Source organism: Leptopilina boulardi, unplaced genomic scaffold (assembly GCF_019393585.1).
Source record: "Leptopilina boulardi isolate dan_hultmark-lab unplaced genomic scaffold, ZJU_Lbou_2.1 LbouV2_70, whole genome shotgun sequence".
Classification (NCBI taxonomy): domain Eukaryota; kingdom Metazoa; phylum Arthropoda; class Insecta; order Hymenoptera; family Figitidae; genus Leptopilina; species Leptopilina boulardi.
The window spans coordinates 1,225,417-1,250,937 of NW_026138017.1; the positions used below are offsets into that span (position 1 = coordinate 1,225,417).

The following is a 25,521-nucleotide window of genomic DNA, read 5'->3' on the forward strand; positions in this document are numbered from 1 at the left end:
AATTTAATTTTGATAATTATTTGTTGCTTTTGAAGAAATATTTTTAAATAAAAATTAAATTTGTTCATTTTCAATTATTTTTATTTTTAATTAACTCAAATTAAAAATAACAATTTAAAATATTAATTATTCACAAAATATCACAAGCAGTTACGTTAAATTTTCTAGTTTTCAATTTTTTTTTCTACACTGCAATTAGTTTTCTTCTAAAATATATTAAATATATATTTTTAAATTAAATGTCAATTATTTAGACATTGAGGTAGTTGAATTTTTCAATTTTTTTTTCATACAGTTTCATTATTGAAGGATTTATTAACTTTTTTCGTAAATAGGACAATGGGCAAGTGAAAGACATCTCACAAATGTCCATACATCTGTATCGGTCCAATCCATCAATGGATATTCTATTTTAATTCCATTTAGAACATCATCTTTTAAATTATAAATTTCTCTTTTCTCCACTTCCGATTTTGCACCCATTAATATAAATTTTAAATTCGGTATTTTCCATTTTAGAATTTCAATATCATTTTGTGGCGTTTCTTTAAATAACATTATATCAGCATTGTATCTGAAAAAGAAAAATCCATTTAAGTTTTCAATTTCAGTTTAGATTGTAATTTAATTATTTAATTAGAGGTGCTTACGTTTCCATTATTTGATTAAGAAAATCTTCATCTGCAGGAGAAAGTGTTTCTTTTTGAAAACAAAGAATCTGTAATTTATTTCCATTCTTGAGAATTCGTTTGTTTGCAACAAATGCTAAATGTAATATTACAGTTGATTCGACATTTGAATCGAAATAAATTCCCACATTATTTGTGTCCTGATAAATATATCTATTAACAAAACAATAGCAATTAAAACAAATAGAATTTAATTAATAAAAAAATTAAAAAGAAATTCTTTTAATTACTCAATGTGCCTGAGGGAATTTTCAAAATAATTTCGTCTCTCTTTTTGTTTATTTAGAAATCTTTCGTATTTCATTATCGAATTTTCCATTGGAGAATTATCATAGTCAATTAAAATATTTGTTGGTATTAAACTACAAAATCTATCTTTTGCCTTTTGCGTCATGGCCTCTGTGTCACTCTCTATAGTGATTCGTGCTCTATAATAACTGAAAACAATATTTCTTATATTTAAATTATTTTTTTCGAATTTTTAAAATTCATTACCTGTGTATAAATTCCGGATAGGATCCAAAATTGACTAGGGGAAATTCTTTGGAAACAGATGTCAAAGCATCAGCAAATACTTCCTCTCTGGCATTCAAAAAAACTTGAGTCGTCACAAAATTTTTATTAGTTCCAAAAAGTTTCTGAAAAAATTTTTTATTTACATCAAAATTGTAATTATTTTTATAGTTTAGAAAAATTTTTTTTTTACGTTGCACAAAGATCCAAAAGATCCTCTCAAAAAATTCGGTGAACCAGGAAAAACAAATACATTTTTTAATGTTATACAAGGATAAGCCAAGGGTCGACCTGTCTCTTGATTTATGCCAAAATGTAGAGAAGCTTCCTTTGGTATCTGTAAATAGTTTTCAATAATTGATTACAATATTATATATCAATTTAATTAAAAATAAAAACTCACGTAGGCTAATTTATATCCTGGAGAAGATGCACCCTCAACTCCGAATTTATTTTTTACAATATCAACTAATATTGGATGATAATGAAGTGGAGATTCAAAAGCTTTTCCAAGACCTTAAACATTTTTTTTTTTCAAATTAAAAATTAATTCTCATCAATAATAGTATTGTAATAGGACAAATTTACAAGATAATGAAAATTTTAATTGTGAAAAAAGTTATTCAGTAAAATCACCTTCAAATGTTACATCATCGTGAGTTGGTCCAATTCCACCAGATGTAATCACATGAGTATATTTCCTAGAGAAATTACGAATTTCATTTGCAATCTCATCAACATCGTCACTTAAGACTGAAATCTTAAATAAAGGGATTACTTAAATTTACATGAGAGGGATTTAATTACAGGAATTCTGTTAATTTACAGACAAAATGTAAATGTTATTAAAATTAACTAGAATTTAATTTTATTCTAATTTAAATTAAGCTCTACTTATACACAAATTTAAATTTATTCTAATTAAATTTCATTCTATAATAATTATATCTATTATATAATTTTAAATTTAGTTTTAATTTACACTAAATTTGATAATACCTTTTTTTTCTAAAACTCACCTTCTTCACTTTCACTCCACATTTGTACAAAAGATTTGATATAAAATAAGAATTAGTATCTTTTACTTGTGCTTTTAGAATTTCATCGCCAATTACTGAAAAAAATAATAACCATAGAACTTATAGTAATTTCTTTTTTTTCTACAAAAAAAAAATACATTACTTACTAAGTATTCCGGCAGTTTGATGATTACTAAAGGTACTATTTAGACGACGAATTATTTTTAAGTAATTTTTCACATTAATTCCAAAAATATCGTAAAAAGCTCTGAGAGATTGCATTTTTTTTTTTTTTTTAATAAAATATTTTTAAAAACACCTGTAAAAATTTGTTAATCTTTGAGAAGAAATTAAATTTTATTTATTTACAGTCAATATATTAATAATAATTTGTAAGGAATTAAAAAATATAACACAATATTAAATATTAATAAACAAGGAACATATTTGCAATTAGTAACTACAAATAAAATAAAGTAAAACAATTTCTTTCTTATAGGTTATGTTGTACAATCACTCGAAAACATTACAAATTCCAATTACCTACCTTTATATTCTTTCCTTCAGCAAACTTAAATTTTTTTCAATATTGAATCCACATGTGTTACTAATAAATATTTATAAAAAATTGCTAAATAAAAGTCATTATTGTCATGTTGACGGTCGTCTCACGGTCACTTCCAAGGTTGTGTGAGTTTAAATATACAAACAGGAAATTTTGTAAACAATTAAATAAATTACGGGATGTAAAATAAATTAAAAATTGTAATAATACATTACAAATAATTTAGTCAACAAAAGTTTTATAAATAAACAATTTCAAAAGAGCTCATTTTTGTTGACAACCATGCGCGGCGCCATGACACTTTTAGTCACGTGATCAATGTATAGTTCACAGTAATTGCGATAGAGGCGCTCACCACATTTTCCGTTGAAATCTCAAATCAGTTAAAATTTTATTTTATTTATACTTTTTCAATTAGTTTTGTAAAATAAAAAGTTGTTTTTTAAGTGAAAAATTATGAAAACTCTTTGTTTTAACAATAATATTAATATCCTCAATTGATTGAATTAATTTATTTGAAAAATGGATTTCACGCAAGAGGTAAATCAATATTTTCATTAACATTTCAAAAACATAACCTCAATTTTTTGAATTTTTCGTTTATATATATATAAAAAACAGATATAATTTCTTTATAAACATTCCAAATTGATGATTATTATTGAATAAAGTAATAAATGTTATTTTTTTTTTGGAAAAAAATTAAATATTCCTTTTTATGTAAATTTGAAAAGAAAAAAAAATTATAATTAGGCAAAATTTCTTTTTTTCAATTTTATAGATTGATCGTCATTCCACATTAAGTTCGACAAACAGTTCCGCACTATCAGTAGATTCAAGACAATTTGAGAGCGATGTAATTCCCGAGATGCAGGAAAAATTAAAAATACTAACAGACGGAATAGTTGAGAGTGTTGCAGAAAATGTGGCACTTGAAAATGAAATGTCATTATTTTTAAAAGAAATTGGCATTGAATTTAAATTATTGCCAAATGACATTAAAGATGGTCTTAATAAAGTTTGTGACATTTTAAAAGTCGAAGGATTAAGCGACATGGATTTGTCAACATTAGAAATACACATGCAACAAAAGGAATTTGAAAATAAACAAAAAACTCGCGAAGAAGCTGAATTCAAAATGAATTATGATATTGTATTTAAAAAATATAAACGAATACAAGAAAAAGTTGATTCAGTGAAAAATTCCATTCAATCATTGGAGAGGAAAATTATTAATTGGAATGAGGAGAAAAATGAGGAATCTGAAAGATTGTTAATTCTTTCGAAATTAGATACTTATAGAGGTAAAATTGTCAAAATGAATGAGCAATTAAAAAATTTAAATATCAACGATTTACATCCTGATATAATAATAAAATCATCATATCTATGCATGGAGAAATTGGATGAATTAAATGAATTAAACAGAAATTTGAGTAAATATGCAGATTTACCGCCGAATTTATTACAAGCAAAGAGTGCCCTTGAAAGTAAAAAAAAGGAACTAGAGAAGATTGAGAAGACAATTATTGAGAGACTTATGTGACGCGCAAGAATAGTTGTAAATTTTTCTATTTGTTTTTTAATCCGAAGATAATAAAAAAAGTAAGTAAATAATAAAAAAAAAATTTCCTTCTCTATAATAATTTTTATTTAAAAAATTTATTATTATTATTATTATTATTATTATTATTAAGTTTATCGAAATATTAATTAAAATCGAAATGAAAAATTTAGTAAAAATATTTTTAATTTTTACATTTATACAATATAACAGAAGATAATTTCAAATTGAAAAAAAAACAAACAAATTTGATAGTATTTTAAAAAGAAAATTGGAAACATAAATGAAAAATATTTTAAACTCAATTTGAAATTTAAAATCCGTATTTAGATTGCGTTTGTTGTCGAGTGAGTTTATTTTGGGCCCATTGATTTTTAAGTTCAACCTCCATGGCTTTTGCTTGATGTGCCAAATATGTGATTTGATGTTTCTTTTTCGATTGACCACTTGGTCCGGCACCTTGTGAAATTGGTCTTGTTACTGGTTCCTCTGTTAATGCCTTTACCATCCAATCTCTTTCATCTGGTTTAATATCCTCACCATTAATATCAATAATATCAACATCATGAAATTCTTTATTTTTCCTCTTCACACCCCGTTTACCGCAAAGATATTCAATTGCTTTTTCATCAAAAACAAGATTACCCGTTGAATCAACATTATAATCTTGTTCTGGTATTGGTAATTTTGGTCCAACTTGAGCTTTATTTTTATAAATAATATCCTCTCTTGGTAAATTAATTACATTACTCACAAGTGTTTTGTTAGAAATTTGTGCCTCCTCTGTCTCTTTATTAATTTCTCCTTGACTATTATTTTCTAATTTTGAAAATTGTTTTGAATTTTTCATTGTTTCATTAACAATATCGGAAATTGAAACATTGGATAGGGGAATTTCATCATTTGTCGATGATAATGAGAAAAAATCAATTTTTGAGTTATTGTCCTCGTCATCAGAATTTGAATCATAATTAATTAGGGAATTTTGTGATTTCTTCGTGAATTTTAATTTGTCGATGATATTTCTCTCTTGAGGTTTTGGTTTTGGAATTTCTTTTTTAGTAATTACATGGGGAACCATTGGTTTGGATTTTAATAATAATTCCGATTTCGGTGGTGGAAGAACAGCGAATAATCCAGTTCCTTTCTGCGATTATAAAAATAGATTTTATTAATTTTTCAAAATATGTAAAAATTGAAAAAAAAAATATGCGTAAATAGTAATAAATTTACTAATATGTATTTGAATAATAAATATTACTTGTGATGGTTTAGTTCTGGATTTCGCTTCTTTTTCCTGGTCGAGATCTTTAAACTGTAATATAAATTTTTAAAGGAATGTAAATATAATAAATAATGTTTAATAATTAATAATTGATAACTTACATCAGAAAGAGAAGGTACGGATATTTTGACAGGGCCTTTTTCTTTTTTCTCTGGTTTTTCTAACAATAATTTCGATGGAGGTAAACAATCATCATCATCATCCTCTATTGTCGTTTCGACAATATCCTTATGTTTTGGTTGTGGCAAAAGATTGAAATTAATCGTACCATTATTATGAATATCGTTTACAATATTTTTGTTTACATTTAAATCCTTTTCTTGAACTATTTTCGGAATTGGTAAATTAATACGATTTCTATTTTCGTTTGTTAATGATTTCTCAGCTTTTGGAATATTATCTATTGTGATAGTTGTTTGTATTTTCGTTTCTTGTAAAGTTTCATCTTTTATCGGGATATCGATAATTTTTGAAATTTCAATATTATTTTCTATTATACTTTTCGTGTTATTTAATTGTTTTGTTGAATCTTCATTTGTAACAATCTCCTCGTCACTACTTTCATCACTACTTCCATAGGCAACGAGGCTCATTTTTTTTAAGGGCTTGCAATTAATTTATTATTTATGAAAATACGATTTTTTTAATATTTTTTCTGATAAGAAAACACAATTATTGACAACAAAAAGGCTCTAAAATTTTGACGTTTTAACAACTACGACAACCATGAGAAACATAACCTATTTTTTTTGTTAAAATTTCAAATTACCAGCACTAGGCGGCGTGAGCGTAAACGTCAAAATTACGAGGGAAAATTTGAATATAAAATTTCATTTACCAAAGAAATATTAATGTTTTATTATTGTTTATCACTTTATTTAAAAAATTTTTATTTTCTTTTGTCATTTTCATTATTATTGATCGTTACAATACAAGTAATTCCTTAATAACAGATCGATTGTTGTATTCGTCGGTAATAGCCCCTGTTGAAGATCTATATTCATACACCCGTGTATTTCTGAAGACGAATCTGTTTTAAATTACCGACAATAGTTTTATTATAAAATAAAAAAAAATAATTAAATCATTTTTGGTCTTTTTTTACAATTTTCTTTAAATTGAAAAAAAATTTAAATCTCGGAAATTTAATAATAATATTTAATAATGATAATAATAATAATAATATGTTGAAAAATAAATTTAATTAATAATTATAATATACTGTCTATAAAATAATAATAATAATAATAATAATAAAAAGATAATAATAATAATATTTATAAGTTTTTATAAAAATCAAGTTTTATATATTTGAATTAAATTTTCATTAATTAAATTAATTAATGAATTAATTAAATTTCAAGTAATTATTCTGCAATAATTTTAACATAATTTGAAATTTCTTAAGGGAAATAAAATAGCAAACTTAATTAAAAATTTAGTAAAAAAATATTTTAAATAACAAATATGTTTTACTATTTTTTAATTTTTAAAAAGCGTTAAATCTTTATTTTTAATCATTTTGATCCTTTAATTATTATTAATAAGTTTCTAAATTTTTTCTTTATCTAAAATTTTTATTATTATTATTTTTATTATAATAATTAGAATTATAACTATAAACTTTAAATTGATTTTTATTTATTTAGAATTATAAATATAAATTAAAAAATTATAATTATAATACTAAATAATAAAATTATATTTTTTTCAAAATTTGATATGAAATATCTCGTTTATATTATCGATAAAGATTCTGTGAAAGTTTTCATTGAGAAATTTGCAAATACTTAAATGAACTTATATTATATATACATATATATATATTTTAGAGAAGTCTTGTTCGGTCGTAATGAAGTTTCATATTATTTGAAGCGAACCTCGATTATAGGCAGTTTTGACGTTGATGTGTAGATATTAGTAGAGCTAATTTGATAGTTTAATCAATTTCCGGAATCCGACGGGAGTTTAATAGTGATGTCATCATTTTCAACAGGGCACAATGGGGTTAATCTCGCTCGACGAGCTAATATTCGGAGAGTTAACAGAGTTTCAAATGCAACCAGGGCCGTCGTTTGCTTATCGTTCATATATATATATATATATATATACATACATACAGCTTCACATCACGTGCGCATATATAATTGCCCGAAATTTAAATTTTCATAATTTATATCGAAAAAAAAATTTCCAATCATCTAAAATAATATAATCACAGATAGATATAAAAAAATAATATAAATACTATTTTTAAAAAACTAATTTTCATATTTTCTAATTAAAAAATTAAATCAATAAAAAGGAAATTGTTAAAAAAAAGTTTAAAAATCGTTAAAAAAATATATTTAAAACAAGTTGTAAATTCAGATGTTCATTACATGAATATTTTGCTTCCTGTTTACGATCAGCAAAACAAATTTGCTTCCTCGTGGAGAAAGCATTAACATTGAAATAAACATACAAAAATAATATAATAATATATATTTACACATTTGAGTACCTTTACATTTGAGTTAAATTTAAAGAATTAATGGAAGTTAAAAAATCAAAAATTCATATTTTAACTGAAATTTCTAAATATTAATGAAAAATAATATATAATTTATAATTATTTACAATTATATCGATTCGTTTTAATGCAATTTATTGCAATTTACAATTTAGATTTAATTGGTAGGGGTTTTTTTTTAGAGGTAATATGTTTTTTTTGAAGGTAAAAAAATAATAGAGACATGCTGTTTAATTTTATTTGACTGTGTAGGGAATTTTTGCATTTTCCAGGAAAACATTCTATCCACAGTACAAGTAGTAGAACAAGTAAATATTTAGTTGGACGGGTTTGCAATTTTGTTAGTAATACAAGTAAATAATTAGTCAGACATTCTTGATTTGACCTTCAAACGACCTTGACTTGACCTTCAAATGACCTTGAATGACCTTGAATGACCTTGACTTGACCTTCAAATGACCTTGAATGACCTTGACTTGACCTTCAAATGACCTTGAATGACCTTGACTTGACCTTGACCTTGAGTCATACTTTTAAACCACTTCTAAATTTTTTCAGTGGTTTAAATAAATATTTAGCCAGACGTTTAAAATTTTCTCAGTAGTATCATTCAGTAGTATTACTCAGCAGTAGTACAAATTTTTCAGTAGTGTTACTCAGCAGTAGTACAATTTTCTCAGTAGTATTACTCAGCAGTAGTACAAGTAAAAATTTAGTTGGACGGGTTTGCAATTTTGTTAGTAATACAAGTAAATATTTAGTCAGACATTCTTGATTTGACCTTCAAACGACCTTGAATGACCTTGACTTGACCTTCAAATGACCTTGAATGACCTTGACTTGACCTTCAAATGACCTTGAATGACCTTGAACGATCTTGACTTGACCTTGAGCTTTCAGTAGTTCAAATAAATATTTAGCCAGACGTTTAAAATTTTCTCAGTAGTATCATTCAGTAGTATTACTCAGCAGTAGTACAAATTTTTCAGTAGTGTTACTCAGCAGTAGTACAATTTTGTCAGTAGTATTACTTAGCAGTAGTACAATTTTCTCAGTAGTATTACTCAGCAGTAGTACAATTTTCTCAGTAGTATTACTCAGCAGTAGTATAATTTTCGCAGTTGTATTACTCAGCAGTAGTACAAGTAAAAATTTAGTTGGACGGGTTTGCAATTTTGTTAGTAATACAAGTAAATATTTAGTCAGACATTCTTGATTTGACCTTCAAACGACCTTGAATGACCTTGACTTGACCTTCAAATGACCTTGAATGACCTTGACTTGACCTTCAAATGACCTTGAATGACCTTGAACGATCTTGACTTGACCTTCAGCTTTCAGTAGTTCAAATAAATATTTAGCCAGACGTTTAAAATTTTCTCAGTAGTATCATTCAGTAGTATTACTCAGCAGTAGTACAAATTTTTCAGTAGTGTTACTCAGCAGTAGTACAATTTTCTCAGTAGTATTGCTTAGCAGTAGTACAATTTTCTCAGTAGTATTACTCAGCAGTAGTACAATTTTCTCAGTAGTATTACTCAGCAGTAGTACCATTTTCGCAGTTGTATTACTCAGCAGTAGTACAAGTAAAAATTTAGTTGGACGGGTTTGCAATTTTGTTAGTAATACAAGTAAATATTTAGTCAGACATTCTTGATTTGACCTTCAAATGACCTTGAATGACCTTGACTTGACCTTCAAATGACCTTGAATGACCTTGACTTGACCTTGAATTGACCTTCAAATGACCTTGAATGACCTTGAACGACCTTGACTTGACCTTGAGCTTTCAGTAGTTCAAATAAATATTTAGCCTGACATTCTAAATGTTTGAAATTTTTTCAGTAGTATAAATAAGTTATAGCAGTAGTACCAGTAAATATTTTGTTAGACACGTTCTAAAAAAATCGAATAAAATTGATTTTTCTTATTCTATTGCAAATTAATGGAAGTTAAAAAATCAATAATTCGTATTTTAACCGAAATTTCTAAATATTAATGAAAAATAATATATAATTTATAATTATTTACAATTATATCGATTCATTTCAATGCAAGAAACACAAGTATTTCATATTTAAACTTGAATTTAAATAAATAAACAATTTTTCAGCTAAAATGTGTATTTTCTATTTTTAACTTTCATTAATTTATTAAATTTACCTCAATTGTAAATTTTATATATACCAATCGATTCGTTTTCATGTAAGGAATACAATTATTTCATCTATAAACTTAAATTTAAATAATCACAAAATACCGATCGATTTATCTTGACGTAAGGAATAGGATTCTATTATATGTAACCTTAAATTTTTCTATTTAAAAATTTTTCGATTAAAAAAAATTTTTTGGAAAAAAGACGATGAAATTTTTTTTTTGGGTATTTTTAAAATCCTTTGGTCTGATTTGAGATATTAATATGATAAATGAGCCTACCAAATTTTATCTAAATCCATTAAAACCTGTTAAAAGTTATCTTCTTAACAAAAAAGGGATCCACACACATATACATACATTCGGACAATTGATCAGGATCTCATATAACATGTTTCCATATAGACAAAAATTTGTTTCCAAAACTTTGAAAATTTTTATAAACAAAAGGACTACAAAGCTTCCTCCACGAGAAAGCAAAAAATGTACTTTTTATAATTTTTTTTTTTGGGTATTTTTTTTTTTTTATTTTGTTGTCTGCGCGAGAACGTGACAAATTTTATTTATATAGTTTCTTGTATAAAGTGGAGTTATCGTGATTTTTTTTTTTTGACAAAAAAAAAAAAAATTCGCCTGTTTTATTAGAGAGGGTAGATTTAAAAAAAAATAATAAAAAAAAATAATAAAAAAAAAAAAAAATTGAAAAAAAGTGAAAAGATTGATGAGAAAAATATTCGGATTTGAGTGAAAAACTAGGGGACGACTAACCGAGGGATTAAAGATTCGTTTGGGATGTATTTGCAAGTTTCGTTCGAGCGGCCCTGTATGCAAATCCCAAGCGGGCATATTAGGTGGAGGTACGCAGTTAGGCAATAACCGCTGTCAATAGAAACCCTGCGCCTCCTCTCCTGGAGTGGTCCCCACTCGAAAATGCTACTCGCTAAATTAGGTAGGTTATATGGGCTTCGTTTCATTTGCGAGCAAACTTTAATAAGCGCTAAAATTGCGTAAAAGAGCAAGGTTTTCAGACGGACGGCGAATCAGGGCCAATGTTTCCGCACTGATTTCACCTTCATATATTTCACCTCTTCAATCCTATATATATATATCTTCACATATATAGAATCCATATATGTACTATATTGCTCTAATCTAACAATCATTACATTCTGAAATTGCATTATCATTCTTTTTATTCGCGAAATTGTGAAAAATAAGATTCTTGCTCGGTTTTCATATTTACAAATATTGAATAGAATTTTTTATAATTATTTTTGACAATTATAAATGTTATTAATTTTAATTATTTTCAATTATTATATATTTATTGTTGACTTTTATTACTTTCTTCAATTTCAATTTTTACCGATTCTAATTTTTTTTTTTGTCATCGCAATTACGAAAATTATTTTAAATAATTATTATATTACTTATATTAATAATAATATTAATATAAAAATAATTATTATATTAATAATTATTGTAAGCATTTAGTAAAATTGTATAATTTTTGTTAAAAATTCTAATAATAATTTGCAAATTAATTACACATGTTATTATTAGTACTTGTCACTTCACTTTGTAGAGTAATTAATTTAATTTCTACTCCTACAATTGCTGTTAAAAAAAAAAAAAAAAATAATTATCGTAATAATCAGTAATTAAAATTAATTTTTATTTATTTCTCACATAGTAACAATTAATTACACTCTAATTATAACCCTTATGTACAAGGTGTTAAAATAAATTCTCTTGAATTTTTCCATAAATAGTTAAATATAGTTCAAAAAAAAAATTATTTTCATTTGCAAATTTTTTTTTACACACCCTCTGTTAGATTAATTACCATTTGGCAATAATTTTTATAGTTATAAAGAATTTTAAGATTTGAAATTATAAAATAATAGCAATTATTGAGATGAAAGGCTTTTAAATTTTTTTTTTTTAAATTAAATACAAAAAGACACTTTAAAAGTTTAAATACATTTTTTTTCGATAACTTTTTACGAGATGCATATAATATTTATACGAAATTGAACATTTATCGAGAGTCCATTGAAAAGAAAATTATTAAAAAGAATTATTAGAAAAAAAATTATTATTATTATTATTATTATTATTATTATTAAAAAAAAATGTTATTGAAAAAAAAAATTTATTGAAAAAAAGTGAGCTAAAAATGCATATAAAGTTCGGATGATTAATTTGAAGTAATATGTATGTATAGTTTTTATATATATATATATATATGTAATTGGAACAGTAAATCTCTCATGTGGGGTAAAAATATTCGAGTCGAATAATTTTATGAGTGTTTAAACAGATTTATACATTCACGCATTATTCGATAAATAATATTCTCGGAAAATGGAGAAATATCGTGTCGTTATAAAAATGCAAGAAAGTCAATATTTTATTGCCGAAAGAGAGAAATAGATATATACTATCAAAGAAACGAGAAAAATATAATATTTTATATATATATAGTTTCGGCAATCTTGTACATTTCTTCAATGATTATTGGCATCGAGCTTTTTCAATTTTGATTCAATTCTGTGAAATGCGAATTTAATATAATTCTCTCCGTCTTTGACGCTCGCGGGATAAAATATAAAAAAAAGAATTGAACCTTCTTTTGAACGTAAAAGAATATAAACGAGTTAATGAAAAAAAGCATATTTCTAAAGCAAAACTAAATGTAATTATTTCTTAACGCTTATAACGCTATATATATGTATATATAAAGCTTCTTTTTATATGAATTGATTCTTTTCCAATATTAGATAAGAATCCGTAATTATATTTCTATCGTGGAAATTTTTCATTATAATTTCTATTTGAATATCATACCTCTTTTTTTTTAATAAGCAATTTTTCAATATAATATATATTAAAACGAATTGATTATATTTCTTTTGTATTTCACCTTATTACATCCAGAGAAAGTGTTTTATATTTGAACCAAATATAATATAATTGAGTTAAATAAATTCAATATTTGTCTCACAGTCTATTTATTTGGTGTATAAATAAAATTTTGTATTTAAAATTTATTTGAATTAAATAAATATTTATTTGTGAGACAAATATATCATTTCTCTGGGTGTACGCCCACTTGGAGAGATTCCTTGGAAAGTGCCCCCTGAAGGTGCTATCAGAATTCCGTCGGAAAAAATTTCCGATGGGATTCCGACGGATTTCCACGGAATTTCGATTAATTTTTAAAAAAATTTTTAGAGTCCTAATTCCATCAGAATTCCGTCGGAATCCCATCGGAAATTTTTTGCAACTCCAATGGAATTCCGACGAAATTACGAAATTTCAAATTCAGAATTAAATATCTAATTTTTTGTATATGTAAACTAATAATATATATTAAAAGTTGAACTTTATATATATATATATATATATACTTGTACACAAAACGATAAATTGCTTTCTCCCAATGCATCATAAATAGAAAATGAATTAGGCGCATCGTAGTACATAGTTTCAAAGCTTGAGTCGTAGGGGGTATTATCAGTAATAGCGCAATTATGATAATAGCGGGTAATTCTGCGCAAAATTCAGAGGACGCAAGAGTAGGGGGAGAATTGAAGCCAGTGTTGGAGGGGTGAGAACATGGATAAAGGATAGAAATATACGAGAAAGAGAAAGATAGATAGATTGCCTGGCAACTGAGACTGTTAATGAAGGAAACAGTTAGATTCAAACGGCCTCCAATAATTATCCCGCCTACCATCCATATTATACTGTCTTAACAATGCGCGAAATTGTTCACACTTCCTTTGACAACGCGCCTGATGTTCCTCCTTACTCTATCTTATATATACCACTTTCCAGTCTTTCTCTCTCTCTCTCTCTCTATATATATATATATATATATATATATATATAGTACTCAATTTCTGAATTGAATCCATATAAATTTAACAATTCTTATACAGACTCTCACTCTTTCCTTCCATTTTCACATCTATTATATATATATGAGATTTATTATTTTACTCAAATTTAAATTTTATTTCTTTATTAATAATTTGAATTAGTTATCATTCTTTCACTAATTCAATTTTTTGTTAAATTTTACTAAAAATTAGTGAAAAATAATTAAAAATTTAGTAGTAATTCAAAGAGTATAATATTAATTATCTAATTCAAAATTTTTAAATCAAAAAATTAATTTCCTAATTTAATTGTCGGGGTTTTTTTTTTCACTGTTATGAAATTTTGATTTGAAGTATGTGTGTGTGTGTGTGTATGCTATATATAACTGTTTTCTTGATGTAATATGCACTCATCCCTTTTGGATGCGGCAAATGTTATATACGCGCAGTTGCTCCCTCGAATCTCAATTAATAATTGTAATTTGAGGCGTCTATTCACCGACATACTTGTATCAAATCACTTTTGTCATTTCTATTCAATTTAGATGTCATTAGAGCGAGCACTATAACCATTGAATCAAAATTGTATATTATGCGAGGCGAGGAGAAAAAAAATATGACACTTATGTCGTGCGCTCTTCACTTCAACTTCAATTTTGTCAATTGAAAAATTACATATTACTTTCAATAGTGTTCAATTTAAAGATATTTAATCAATTTTATTTATTATAAATTTTTCTTATTATTCAATAATAATTATAAATATGAGTATTTAGTAACCGTGTGAAAAAAAAATATTGAACGATATTTTTTTTGGGGGGCTATTTTCAAGCACCCTAAAAAAACGTTACTATAGCCAAAAGTCTATTTTCACGCCGCGAAAAGGACGAAGCTTTAGGACAGATGTCTATTTTACGGCGTATAAAGACGTGACTTTAACCGATTGTCCATTTTCACGCCGCGAAAATCCGTGAATTTAGATAGATGGCTATTTTACGGCGTGAAAAGTACGTGACATTAGACGAAATTCTATTTTTACGCCTCAAGAGGAACGTGACTTTAGCCGCTTCTCAATTATTATGCCGCAAAAAGGCGTAACTTTAGCCAAAAGGCTATTTTCACGGCGTAAGAAGAACATGACTTTAGACAAATGTTTTTTCACGCCGCGAAAAGAGCGAGACTTTAGATAAATCGCTATTTTCAATGCGTGGAAAGACGTGATTTTAGCGGATTATCTATTTTTACATTGTCAAAGGGACGTGACTTTAGCCAAACGACTATATTCACTGCTTGAAAAGAACGTAACTTTAGACAATTGGCTATTTTTACGCCGCGAAAAGAAGTGACTTTAACCGATTATCTATTTTCATGTAGTTAAAGGGACGTGACTTTAGCCAAACGACTATTTTCACGGCTTGAAAAGAACGTAACTTTAGACAATTGGCTATTTTTACGCCGGTAAAAGAAGTGACTTTAGCCGATTGTCTATTTTCACGCCGCGAAAATCCGTGAATTTAGACAGATGGCTATTTTACGGCGTGAAAAGTACGTGACATTAGACAAATTTCTATTTTCACGCCTCAAGAGGAACGTGACTTTAGCCGCTTCTCTATTATTATGCTGCAAACAGACGTAACTTTAGCCAAACGACTATTTTCAGGGCTTAAAAAGAACGTAACTTTAGACAATTGGCTATTTTTACGCCGCGAAAAGAAGTGACTTTAGCCGATTGTCTATTTTCACGCCGCGAAAATCCGTGAATTTAGACAGATGGCTATTTTACGGCGTGAAAAGTACGTGACATTAGACAAATTTCTATTTTTACGCCTCAAGAGGAACGTGACTTTAGCCGCTTCTCTATTATTATGCTGCAAACAGACGTAACTTTAGCCAAACGACTATTTTCAGGGCTTAAAAAGAACGTAACTTTAGACAATTGGCTATTTTTACGCCGCGAAAAGAAGTGACTTTAGCCGATTGTCTATTTTCACGCCGCGAAAATCCGTGAATTTAGACAGATGGCTATTTTACGGCGTGAAAAGTACGTGACATTAGACAAATTTCTATTTTTACGCCTCAAGAGGAACGTGACTTTAGCCGCTTCTCTATTATTATGCTGCAAACAGACGTAACTTTAGCCAAAAGGCTATTTTCACGGAGTAAAAAGGACGTGACTTTAGCCAAACGACTATATTCACGGCTTGAAAAGAACGTAACTTTAGACAGACAAATGGCTATTATTACGGCGAAGAATGACGTGACTTTAGCTAAACGGATATTTTCACGATTTGAAAAGGACGTAACTTTAGATAAATGGCTATTTTTACGTAGTCAAAGGGATGTGACTTTAGACAAACGGCTATTTTCACGCCGTGAATAGAATGTGACTTTAAACGATTTCACCTGGTAAAATAACGTGAATATAGCCGATTGTTTATTTTTATATTAATTCTGCTTTAATGTCATGAATTTTTATTTTTCTAGTTTTGTTTATAATTAAAACTTAGTGCGGTTTGTGGTAAATGCTATTTGAATTTTATCGCCTAATGGTTGATAATAAAGGATAATAATTTGCATTATTGAGGTAGCCCTCTATTCTTTAGCTTATCAGAGTAAACTGTCAAAATCAGGTTACCACCCGTAGTGTATCCTAATTGCCATCGAACGAAGTAATAGCATCAATATACATCTATATATATACATTTTATACATCCTCGCACATTTTATGACGAACATTTATTTTTATATTTGAGAAAATTAAAACTATATTTAACGCAGAATTATATACATTAAGATTAAATACAAACTTAAATGAATAAAAAATATATAGTTATAATTGAATTCGTTATTATAATATTTTATTTGGTTTCTCCGGAAGGGGGCTGAGGGGAGAGTGAGACATCCCATAATTTACGTCAGCAATGTTGAGTGCAGATGTCAACGTTATATATATAGATATACAAAATATGAATGGACGACATCCACTTTTCTCTGTTCGTGTATTTTCCTACTCTCTTCCTTCTAACTTTGCAGTCTCCCCCTTCTTCCCCCCCCCTTTGCCTATCTCTCTTTCTCACTCTTTAACTATATATGTTTATATATTTCTCTTTTTCCTCCAATTTATTGTCAAGTTAACAATGTTACTCGCGCTTTTGAATAGCTGCAGAGTATCATTATCAACGTGTCATTTGCAGAGTGACTCGAGTTCTTTTATTATATATATATATATATATTGCACGAACAGAATATGAACGTGTACCAAGTTGTATTTATTACATTTCTTACAGGAATCGTATAACTATCTTAGATTGTATAGGTTTATTCATTTTTTCCCCCTTTTTTGTTGCAAAATTTATTATTCATTTTCCAAACCTTATTATAAAAAGAGAGAGAGAGGGAGAGTTCAACGATTGGTTTGAAAAGATTTTCTATATAAATTTCGTGTATACATTATTCTATGTTTTTTTTTGAAATTTGTATAATTAAATAGATGTTACCATATTTATGGTAATTATAACAATGGTTGTAACTAGCATCGATTACTAGAATTATTAAAATTATTATTACCAATTTTTCTTGGCATATTTGTTTTTAAATATTATTTTCTATAAGAAAAATAAATTCCACCCCCCCCCCCCCTTAAATTAAATGCAGATATGGTGTACACAATTTTTTCATTTAGAATTTTTTTTTTTTACTCATCGACGTTTAGTTACCGTTCAGCTAAAGAGTTCAATAATTTTATCCAAGTGGCGATTTTATATATTTCACAATAAAACTGTCTATAGATGAAATAAAAAAAAAAAGCGAATTGATAAAAGAAAAGAAAAAAGAACAGTGGGGGGGGAAGGAGGATTTGCAGAAAAATCAGAGAGAGGTGCGCCACAGTCATTTAATAAAGTATGAATATCGCCTATATATATATATATATATAAACTCCCTTGGCTTATTCGCGAATAATTTCCACTCCTTTTTATATATCGAAAAATAATTATACTTTATCTTTGGAGCTCTTGAGTTTTCTCCGTCGCCTCGCGTCTTAAATCGCTCAATTACATTTCTTTCTGGCTTTTTTCTTTATCTTTCTTTCTCTTTTTGTCGCATATTCTACAATTGTGACTGTCTTTCGATTCTTTCTCTCTCTTTTTCTTATCATTTTCCTTCAAGTCCATGTATTAACTTCAAGGGTGGATTATAATTTGCTACAGATATTAAATTCTAGAATTAATGTCATGAAATCGATAGATTGAATAAAATACATATATATATATATATTTATTGAAAGTACCTGATAAAAAAAAAGTATATTAATTTGAAATTGTAACGCGTCGCAAAGAAAGGAACCTTAGAATAAAAAATTTGTAGATTATATTTTGAAATTTTAAAGTGAACACAAAGAGGATTAAATTTTAATTATAATTCATTTGCTTCTAAGGTACATTTCTTCGCGACAATTTTTTTTTTTTAAATTATCATTGATTCCATAAAAATTTTGATAAATAAAATATTTTATCTTATTAAAATAAACGAAAAAAAGGGGGGGGGGAGGTTTATTAATTATACTAAAATCGCGGTTCTCTCCTTTGAGGCGTGACTTTTGATTCAATCGTTTTTGTATAACAGGAACGAATCGGAAGTCCGTTTATAGTCATTGGCTTTGATCCATTGCTTAGGTAGCCTATATATATATATATATAGCACGTGGCTAAATGCAGTAGCTCGTTTCAATCCACGTTCTTCTATTCAGTGATGAGGGAATTCAAAATGATCGTGAAATAACCGCTCACTTATATCAATTCACTACTCACTCTTTATCAAAGCGCATTCACGCGTGCTATGAAGATCCCCACACGTGGCTAAGCCTCCCACATCCTCTTTTTCCTTCTCTCTCTCTTTCTCTCTCACTTTCACATTTAATGTCTGTATCCATGAAATGCTTCAGGACTTCCTCTTTCCTTTTTCTTACAACTCCCTCGTGTTCCATTATACATTTCACCCTCTTTTTTTTTTATATACGCTCACTGAAAATGGCAAAGTGCTCAAATTAACAGGACCTTGGATAACAAAAAAAAATTCTAAAATTCTTTATAGTTAATTGTATTTAATTTTTTATTTTCCAGTCAATTTCCAAAGGACAGGATGAAGAAAAGTGGTCCCAGTATACTGATGTACTTTTTATGTACTGTAGTATGGCTCCCGATTTGCGAAGAAGTGCAAGCAAGAGGCAGTGATCTTCGGGAGTGGCTCCCAACCAAAGAATTCATCGATCGGTGAGTCTTTATGATTTTCAAATCGATAATTACGATAATTTTGAAAAAAGGGACGTTAACCCTAGTCTAGGTCTACCTGACCGAGAGAGAGAGAGAGAGAGAGAGAGAGAGAGAGAGAGAGAAATGATAAGGAGTGCTTTTGACATTTATTCGCCAGGGTCAAAAAGTAAATTGTATCTCTCTCTTTGAACTAAAAGAAAGAGAGAGGAAAGGGGAATAACGATTGGCGAGTCCAGAGTCGCGTTGCTATAAATGAAGAAATAAACCGCAGTGGGCGCACAAACACAATAATTACTATCTCTTTATTTGGCTGTTTGCTGGACGGTCTCGGGGGGTAATATAGTCTTTTTCTCTCTCTCTTTCTCTCTCTTTCCCTCTGTGTCTAGTACAGTGTGATGGGTATAGCGCGCGGCACACACCATAGCCTTGTACAGAAGTTAATAAAATCCCAGCAGCGCGCCGCGACGCCCGAGGCTCGTTTATTTAGCACAGGCGTAGCCGCTATTCGTTCGTTTGTTCGTCTGATAGTCTTTACCCCGTTTATCCCATAAAAGTCAGCCGGTTCTTCGGCTTCACTTTAACCAGCACACGCAGGCCACAACAATAGCATGTGGCCTCAGGGGCCAATAACAACTCCCTAATACCATCGTGCGCCCTCTTCTCAAACCACCCACTACCCACCCCGAAAATATAGTCTTCAAAATTCTCTTTTCGACTTTTCTAACCCGCAGCATCTTTTTGTTTTAATACACTCCAATTTTTCTATTATTGAAACTTAATCATATATCCATTATTAGTTTAGTTTTCCTCTTCCAATAACGTTTAGAGAGTAATTTTAAATATTTTTGATAGTTTTGTTCTTTGTAAATCACTGAAGAAACGTGTGCTTTTACAATAGATGTAGTACAAAATAAATATGGACATTTTTAAAGACAACTCTCACTTGAGTTGCAAAATTTTTTCCGCAAGAGGCGCTGGAATTGTATATATTTTGTATACGGCCATTTTTAAAAGGAACGTCTCTCACCTGAGTTGCAATATTTTTGCCGCAAGAGGCGCTGGAATTTGTAAATTTACGATTCCAGCGCCTCTTGCGGAAAAAATGTTGCAACTCAGGTGAGAGACGTTCCTTTTAAAAATAGCCATTTGTAAATTCAATGAATTTCTTATTTCTTTTTTTTACATAAACACATTAGTATTATCAAAAAAAAAAGTAATTCCCATGTTGATTTACAAAAATTTCAAAATTAAAAAAGAATTTTCAAATTAGAAATAATAGAATTATAACAAAAATACAAGAGCCAAACAAGTAACGCAAATTAAAAATTTTACCTATAGTTCTAATTATTAGGAATTCTTCAACATTTTAGCAATTTAATTCTTGAGTCATTATGCAGCCGTATTATTCACATTCAATCTAAACATATATAATGATGCGATGATTTTACAAGATTCTGGTAAAATGATAAAGCAAAAAGAATAATATAGTATTTTTCTCAGTTGTGCGGTTAAGTTATGGGTTTGTTGTTTTAGTATAGAAATTTATGCGCCTTAAAGATGAATGATAAAGCTAGTATAGATATATGTTTTGACTGTGTGGAGACAATGAGAATAATTAATAAGCACAAGGATTTGTGGTTTCATGTTTCCTGCGTGCGTATATTTAAGCGAGGAGACACGGAAAAAAAAATTTTTTTTCGAGAATATTCCCCGGTATATAAACCCTTTGACGAAAGGACTAAAATTTACTTACGTAAATCCTTTTGTATGACGAAAATGAGGATTATAATCCTTATACAAAATATAATGAACTTTTTGCACAAATTAACCTATGGTGTCTATTTGTTTATAAAACTTCTTTTTTTTTACAAATTTTTCTTTGCGAAAATATGAACTTTTCTTTTGAAATATAATAAATAATTTCATAATAATAATAATAAAAATAATAATAATAACAATAAAAATTATAATAATATAATAAGAATAATTATAATAATATAATAAGAATAATTATAATACAATAAGAATAATTATAATATAATTATTAAAAACTTGTTTAGTGCAAAAAAATTGTTAACATATTTAAAATATGCTTTTGGTTTTTAAACGTGTACGAAACGTTAATACTTGTAACTACACCGGTAAAGTTTAAATCTCTGAGGCAAGAATTTTTTTTTTTTTTTTTTGAAAATTCTATGTCCTTCGGAGATTTGAACACCCGTCTATGAGATCGCCGAAAGACTTGCTTACTCACGCACGACCACCCGGACGGGCAAGAGAAAATATAATACTTTTAGGCAAAAATCGTTGTTAATGATATTTTAACAAGGCAATAAGAAAGATAAATAATGGGTAATTCCCCATTTTTTTCTTGCATTATGACGCCAGCGCGTGCGCCATTATTTAAATTTATGAATAAAAAAAAAAAATTTATACAATTTTTATCGAAACAAATTTATGGACATTTTTAAATGAATTTTCTTTAACTTCAAATTTTATTTAGCCAAATTATTATTATTTAGCAGAATATACAAATTTTTTATTAAATAAAAATTTTGTATTTATAAAATTTGTATTAAACTGAATTTTTATTTAGCAGAAATTTTAATTTGACGCTTTTACTTTAAATTTTCGTTCAACTAAATTAGATTTACCTTTAAAATTTACAATTCGAATAAAAAATTATATTAAACAAATTTTTATTTAGCGAAGTAATTGTCATTTTGTTGATTTTTTATTTAGCCGAATTTTTCTTAACAGTAGTTAACTAAATTTTTATTTAATCTTTCAATTTGAGCAAATGAAATTTTGGTAAAATGGAAATCTGTTCTATTATAGAAATTCGGTTAAATAGAAATTCAGTAAAAATGAAATTTGGTTAAATAAAATTTGGTTAAATAAAGTTTGGTTAAATAAAAAAAAATTATAAATATTGAGCTAAGTTCACACGTATACATAAAGAGATAATTATTTTATTAGCCTTTTTTTGGGGGGGGGGGCAATTTGCAAAAGGTAACATGTTGAAAAGGGCCTAATATATATCTTTATGTATTTGAATTGGAGATAACTGGGATTGTATCAAGATTCGCGTTTGATCTTAAAATCGGTTCGACGAGTCTATTGTGAATTGTATCTGGTTCCTTTACGCCTCGTTCCATATCGCTCACCCCCCCTCCCTTGCCCCTTCTGTGACGCATATCCTCCTCTTTTGCAGATTTAATGTCTCCTATTGTAGACGATGCTGTGCATGCCTTTCTCCCAACTCGACGGTTCACGATATGACAATTACAGCCAGGTTATCACTCCCTTTATCATCTTTCTTTACTCCATTCCCATCAAAAGAAATTTCTTTCCTGTCACAATTTTAACTTTTTTTTTTTATTTTTTTGCTAAATAAAAATCCTCGCGTATGTGCAATTTTTTATTTTTACAAATTCTCACACTCGTCATTTAATTTTCTTTTTTTTTATTATTTATTTTGTTAATAAAATTAAATATTTGTCATAATTTAATTATTTTTTTTTATTAATTTGATGGTATTGTAATTTTTTGCAAAAAAAAAAATAGTGTGAAAATTTTACTGACTTCTATATATATATTATATATATGACGAATGAGAGGATGAGACAGAGACAGGGATTTCCCCTTAAATAGACTAGACGCCTGTAAATTTTTCATGGACAAGTTTGGGAATGTTAAAATCTGGATAATACCAGAAAAGAGAATCTTATTTTCCAAAAAAAAGGTTCTTTGGTTTCACACAATCTTTTTTGCGAATCTAAAGCTACAACTTAATAATCCCATCTCAATAAAAGGACGCTTGTCAAAATAACTGAAGCTGATTATATAATTGAGGTCGTTAATTAAAATATTGTAATGTAAATTATTATATTTTGAAAATCTGTGTTGACAAAATTTATTTTCCGGGATTTTCCCCCTCTTGTAAATATATATATATATATATATATATATATATATATATACGCGGCTATATGTATTATTTTGTTTTCGTGGCACTTATATATTTAATCGCTATACTAGAAAGAAATTAATAGATAATGTCAATATATAATATATATGTATATAAATTTGTTATTGTATTTTAATTTTTGACTTCAAATTTTCGAAATTTATTTTTTTTTGCCTTTATTAAAAATTAATTTCCCAAAAAAAAATAGATCTAACTTACAATTTTCATATTAAATGATAAACAATGAAGATAAAACGAAAGAAATTTCAGTATTATAATTAAAAAAAAAACAAAAAATTATTTTTTCAAATTTACAATTTATATACAGTCCTAGTTAACAAATTATTTGTCAATTATTTTAATATGAAATCTAGAATTTAATACAAATCTTAATTAATTTTTTTAAATAAAATTATAAAAGAAAATTTGAAAAATTACTATTTCGACAATATTTGTTAATAAAAATGCCAACAAATAAATAGGCCTCCATTAATCAAAATTAACAATGTATTATTTAAAATTTTGATTAAATATTTTTAAAAAATTTGAGTTTTTTTTATTTTTAATGAAAATTTGATTTTTTAATTATAGTACATTTATTTATTTTTTTTTTATAAATCTTTATGTTATCTGATGAATTCAATTTTGTCTTTCCAAATAGAAATATTAAAAATCGGGCAGGACCGTGTCGGTATTTTTATTTCTGTCAGTGGGAGCCATTTGTAATTTGTCGGATTTACTTTTTGAGGGTATTTAAGCTCCCGTAAGAAAAGGTGTTATCTCTCATTGAAAAGGAGGATTATTGTTTGTAAATTTCATGCCAGTTTAGAGAACATTGAAAATGACCTGATTTTCCATAATTGTTCTAAAAATAACAGAGGAAATTTTTTTTTTCTTTCTTCTTTGATTTTTATCTGATAATTTAAACGAAAAAGCATTAAGGCACGAGCCTTTTCTGTTTGAATAAACATTTAAATTGCTCGTTATTTTTTTTATATATTTATATATATGTATATTTATACATAGTGTAAACAATAACTATTGGGAAATTCAATTTATTTTTATAATTATAATTATTATTAGGAATTATTATTATTATTATTATTATTGTTATTGTTATTGTTATTATTATTATTATTATTATTATTATTAATTTTATTATTATTATTATTTGAAATTGTTTTATTTCAATATTAAAAATTTTCCATATGATGTGAATTTTTCTTTTTTTTTTAATTTCATTTTATTTACACATTATTTTATTTGAAGTTTTAATTTTATTTAATAATAATATATTCGTGGATTTTTTCGTTTGACAAAATATACAAAATTTCAATAAAATAAAAAGTGAATCGCTAGAGTTATGGTAAAAATGAAAAAAATTCAGAAAAGAGAAATTTTATTTCATTTACTTCTTTTTTTTTTTTTGCAATAAAATAATTTCCACATAGGGTCGACATTTTTTTCTATAGAAATTTTTGTTTTATTTCAAGTCAGGTGGTTTTTATTTATTTATTTTTAATTTTTTTTTTTTTTTTGTGAAAAATTGAGAGTCATTCGCGTATATATATAATATATTTTATTTTTTGGCTATTTATTTTAGATGATATCAGGAATATATATAAAAGACTATTGTAGTAATAGTATTGTACTTATTGAGCCATTGTATTATCATTAAAGGTAGATTATTAGAGACTAATATGTTTTGAAGACTTCTGGGGTATTTCCCATAGGCGTCATCATGTCGATGTTATTGTAAGATATTTGAAAAAAAAAAAAATTTTTGCTAAAAAGATTAATTTTGATGAATTATTATGCAAAACTTACGTTTTGTAAATTTTTTTTTACATTTTTTAAAAAAAGTATAATTAATATTTTTGTAAATTAATTTATTTTATTTTTTATTATTTTACTATTGCGTTTATTATTTTACAAAAGATTTTTATTTATTAATATTATTTAAGTAATTATTATTAATTAGTATTAATTTTCAATATTTTAAAAATTTAATTTTTTGCAAAATTTTTTTGTTGCAAAAATATAATTTTATTTTTTAATTATCAAACAAGTAATTTATAATAGATTTTTTT

The 25,521-nt window shown here is 26.9% G+C and overlaps 4 protein-coding genes across 5 annotated transcripts in view; 2 read left to right on the top strand and 2 right to left on the bottom strand.

Annotated features, from left to right (window-relative positions):
* LOC127290526 (retinal homeobox protein Rx1-like) overlaps positions 1–25,521 on the top strand; it is a 53,524-nt gene that overhangs the window by 8,834 nt on the left and 19,169 nt on the right. The window contains exon 2 of the mRNA XM_051319155.1: positions 19,312–19,461. The gene's annotated coding sequence lies outside the window, so the exon portion shown is untranslated. The remainder of the gene's footprint in view (positions 1–19,311; positions 19,462–25,521) is intronic.
* LOC127290522 (FAD synthase-like) lies at positions 178–3,094 on the bottom strand. Of its 2 annotated transcripts, none has more exons than XM_051319148.1 (10): positions 2,769–3,094; positions 2,389–2,540; positions 2,202–2,316; positions 1,839–1,903; positions 1,606–1,718; positions 1,396–1,539; positions 1,185–1,327; positions 920–1,126; positions 651–842; positions 178–574 (listed from the first exon to the last, which is right to left on the bottom strand). In XM_051319148.1, the coding sequence occupies exons 2-10, from the start codon at positions 2,501–2,503 to the stop codon at positions 316–318; spliced, it is 1,353 nt and encodes a 450-aa protein (XP_051175105.1). In that variant the 5' UTR covers positions 2,504–2,540; positions 2,769–3,094; the 3' UTR covers positions 178–315. The 2 variants fall into 2 exon arrangements, with proteins under 2 accessions (XP_051175105.1, XP_051175104.1); XM_051319147.1 differs by having other exon boundaries at positions 182–574; positions 1,839–1,962; positions 2,222–2,316; positions 2,769–3,093.
* Positions 3,146–4,414, top strand: LOC127290528 (uncharacterized). Its single transcript, XM_051319159.1, has 2 exons — positions 3,146–3,326; positions 3,568–4,414. The coding sequence occupies exons 1-2, from the start codon at positions 3,309–3,311 to the stop codon at positions 4,330–4,332; spliced, it is 783 nt and encodes a 260-aa protein (XP_051175116.1). The 5' UTR covers positions 3,146–3,308; the 3' UTR covers positions 4,333–4,414.
* On the bottom strand, positions 4,519–6,375 carry LOC127290523 (proline-rich protein PRCC). The gene is made up of 3 exons (XM_051319149.1): positions 5,737–6,375; positions 5,612–5,665; positions 4,519–5,497 (listed from the first exon to the last, which is right to left on the bottom strand). The coding sequence occupies exons 1-3, from the start codon at positions 6,226–6,228 to the stop codon at positions 4,664–4,666; spliced, it is 1,380 nt and encodes a 459-aa protein (XP_051175106.1). The 5' UTR covers positions 6,229–6,375; the 3' UTR covers positions 4,519–4,663.

Coding starts and splice junctions, on each gene's coding strand:
- LOC127290523 (XM_051319149.1), bottom strand. CDS start 6,228: ATGAGCCTCGTTGCCTATGGAAGTAGTGATGAAAGTAGTGACGAGGAG. Junction 5,666..5,736: donor CCGTACCTTCTCTTTCTGAT/GTAAGTTATCAA, acceptor TTTATATTACAG/TTTAAAGATCTCGACCAGGA. Junction 5,498..5,611: donor CCAGAACTAAACCATCACAA/GTAATATTTATT, acceptor TTATAATCGCAG/AAAGGAACTGGATTATTCGC.
- LOC127290522 (XM_051319147.1), bottom strand. CDS start 2,503: ATGCAATCTCTCAGAGCTTTTTACGATATTTTTGGAATTAATGTGAAA. Junction 1,963..2,221: donor GTGGAGTGAAAGTGAAGAAG/GTGAGTTTTAGA, acceptor CCTTTATTTAAG/ATTTCAGTCTTAAGTGACGA. Junction 1,719..1,838: donor CGATGATGTAACATTTGAAG/GTGATTTTACTG, acceptor AAAATGTTTAAG/GTCTTGGAAAAGCTTTTGAA.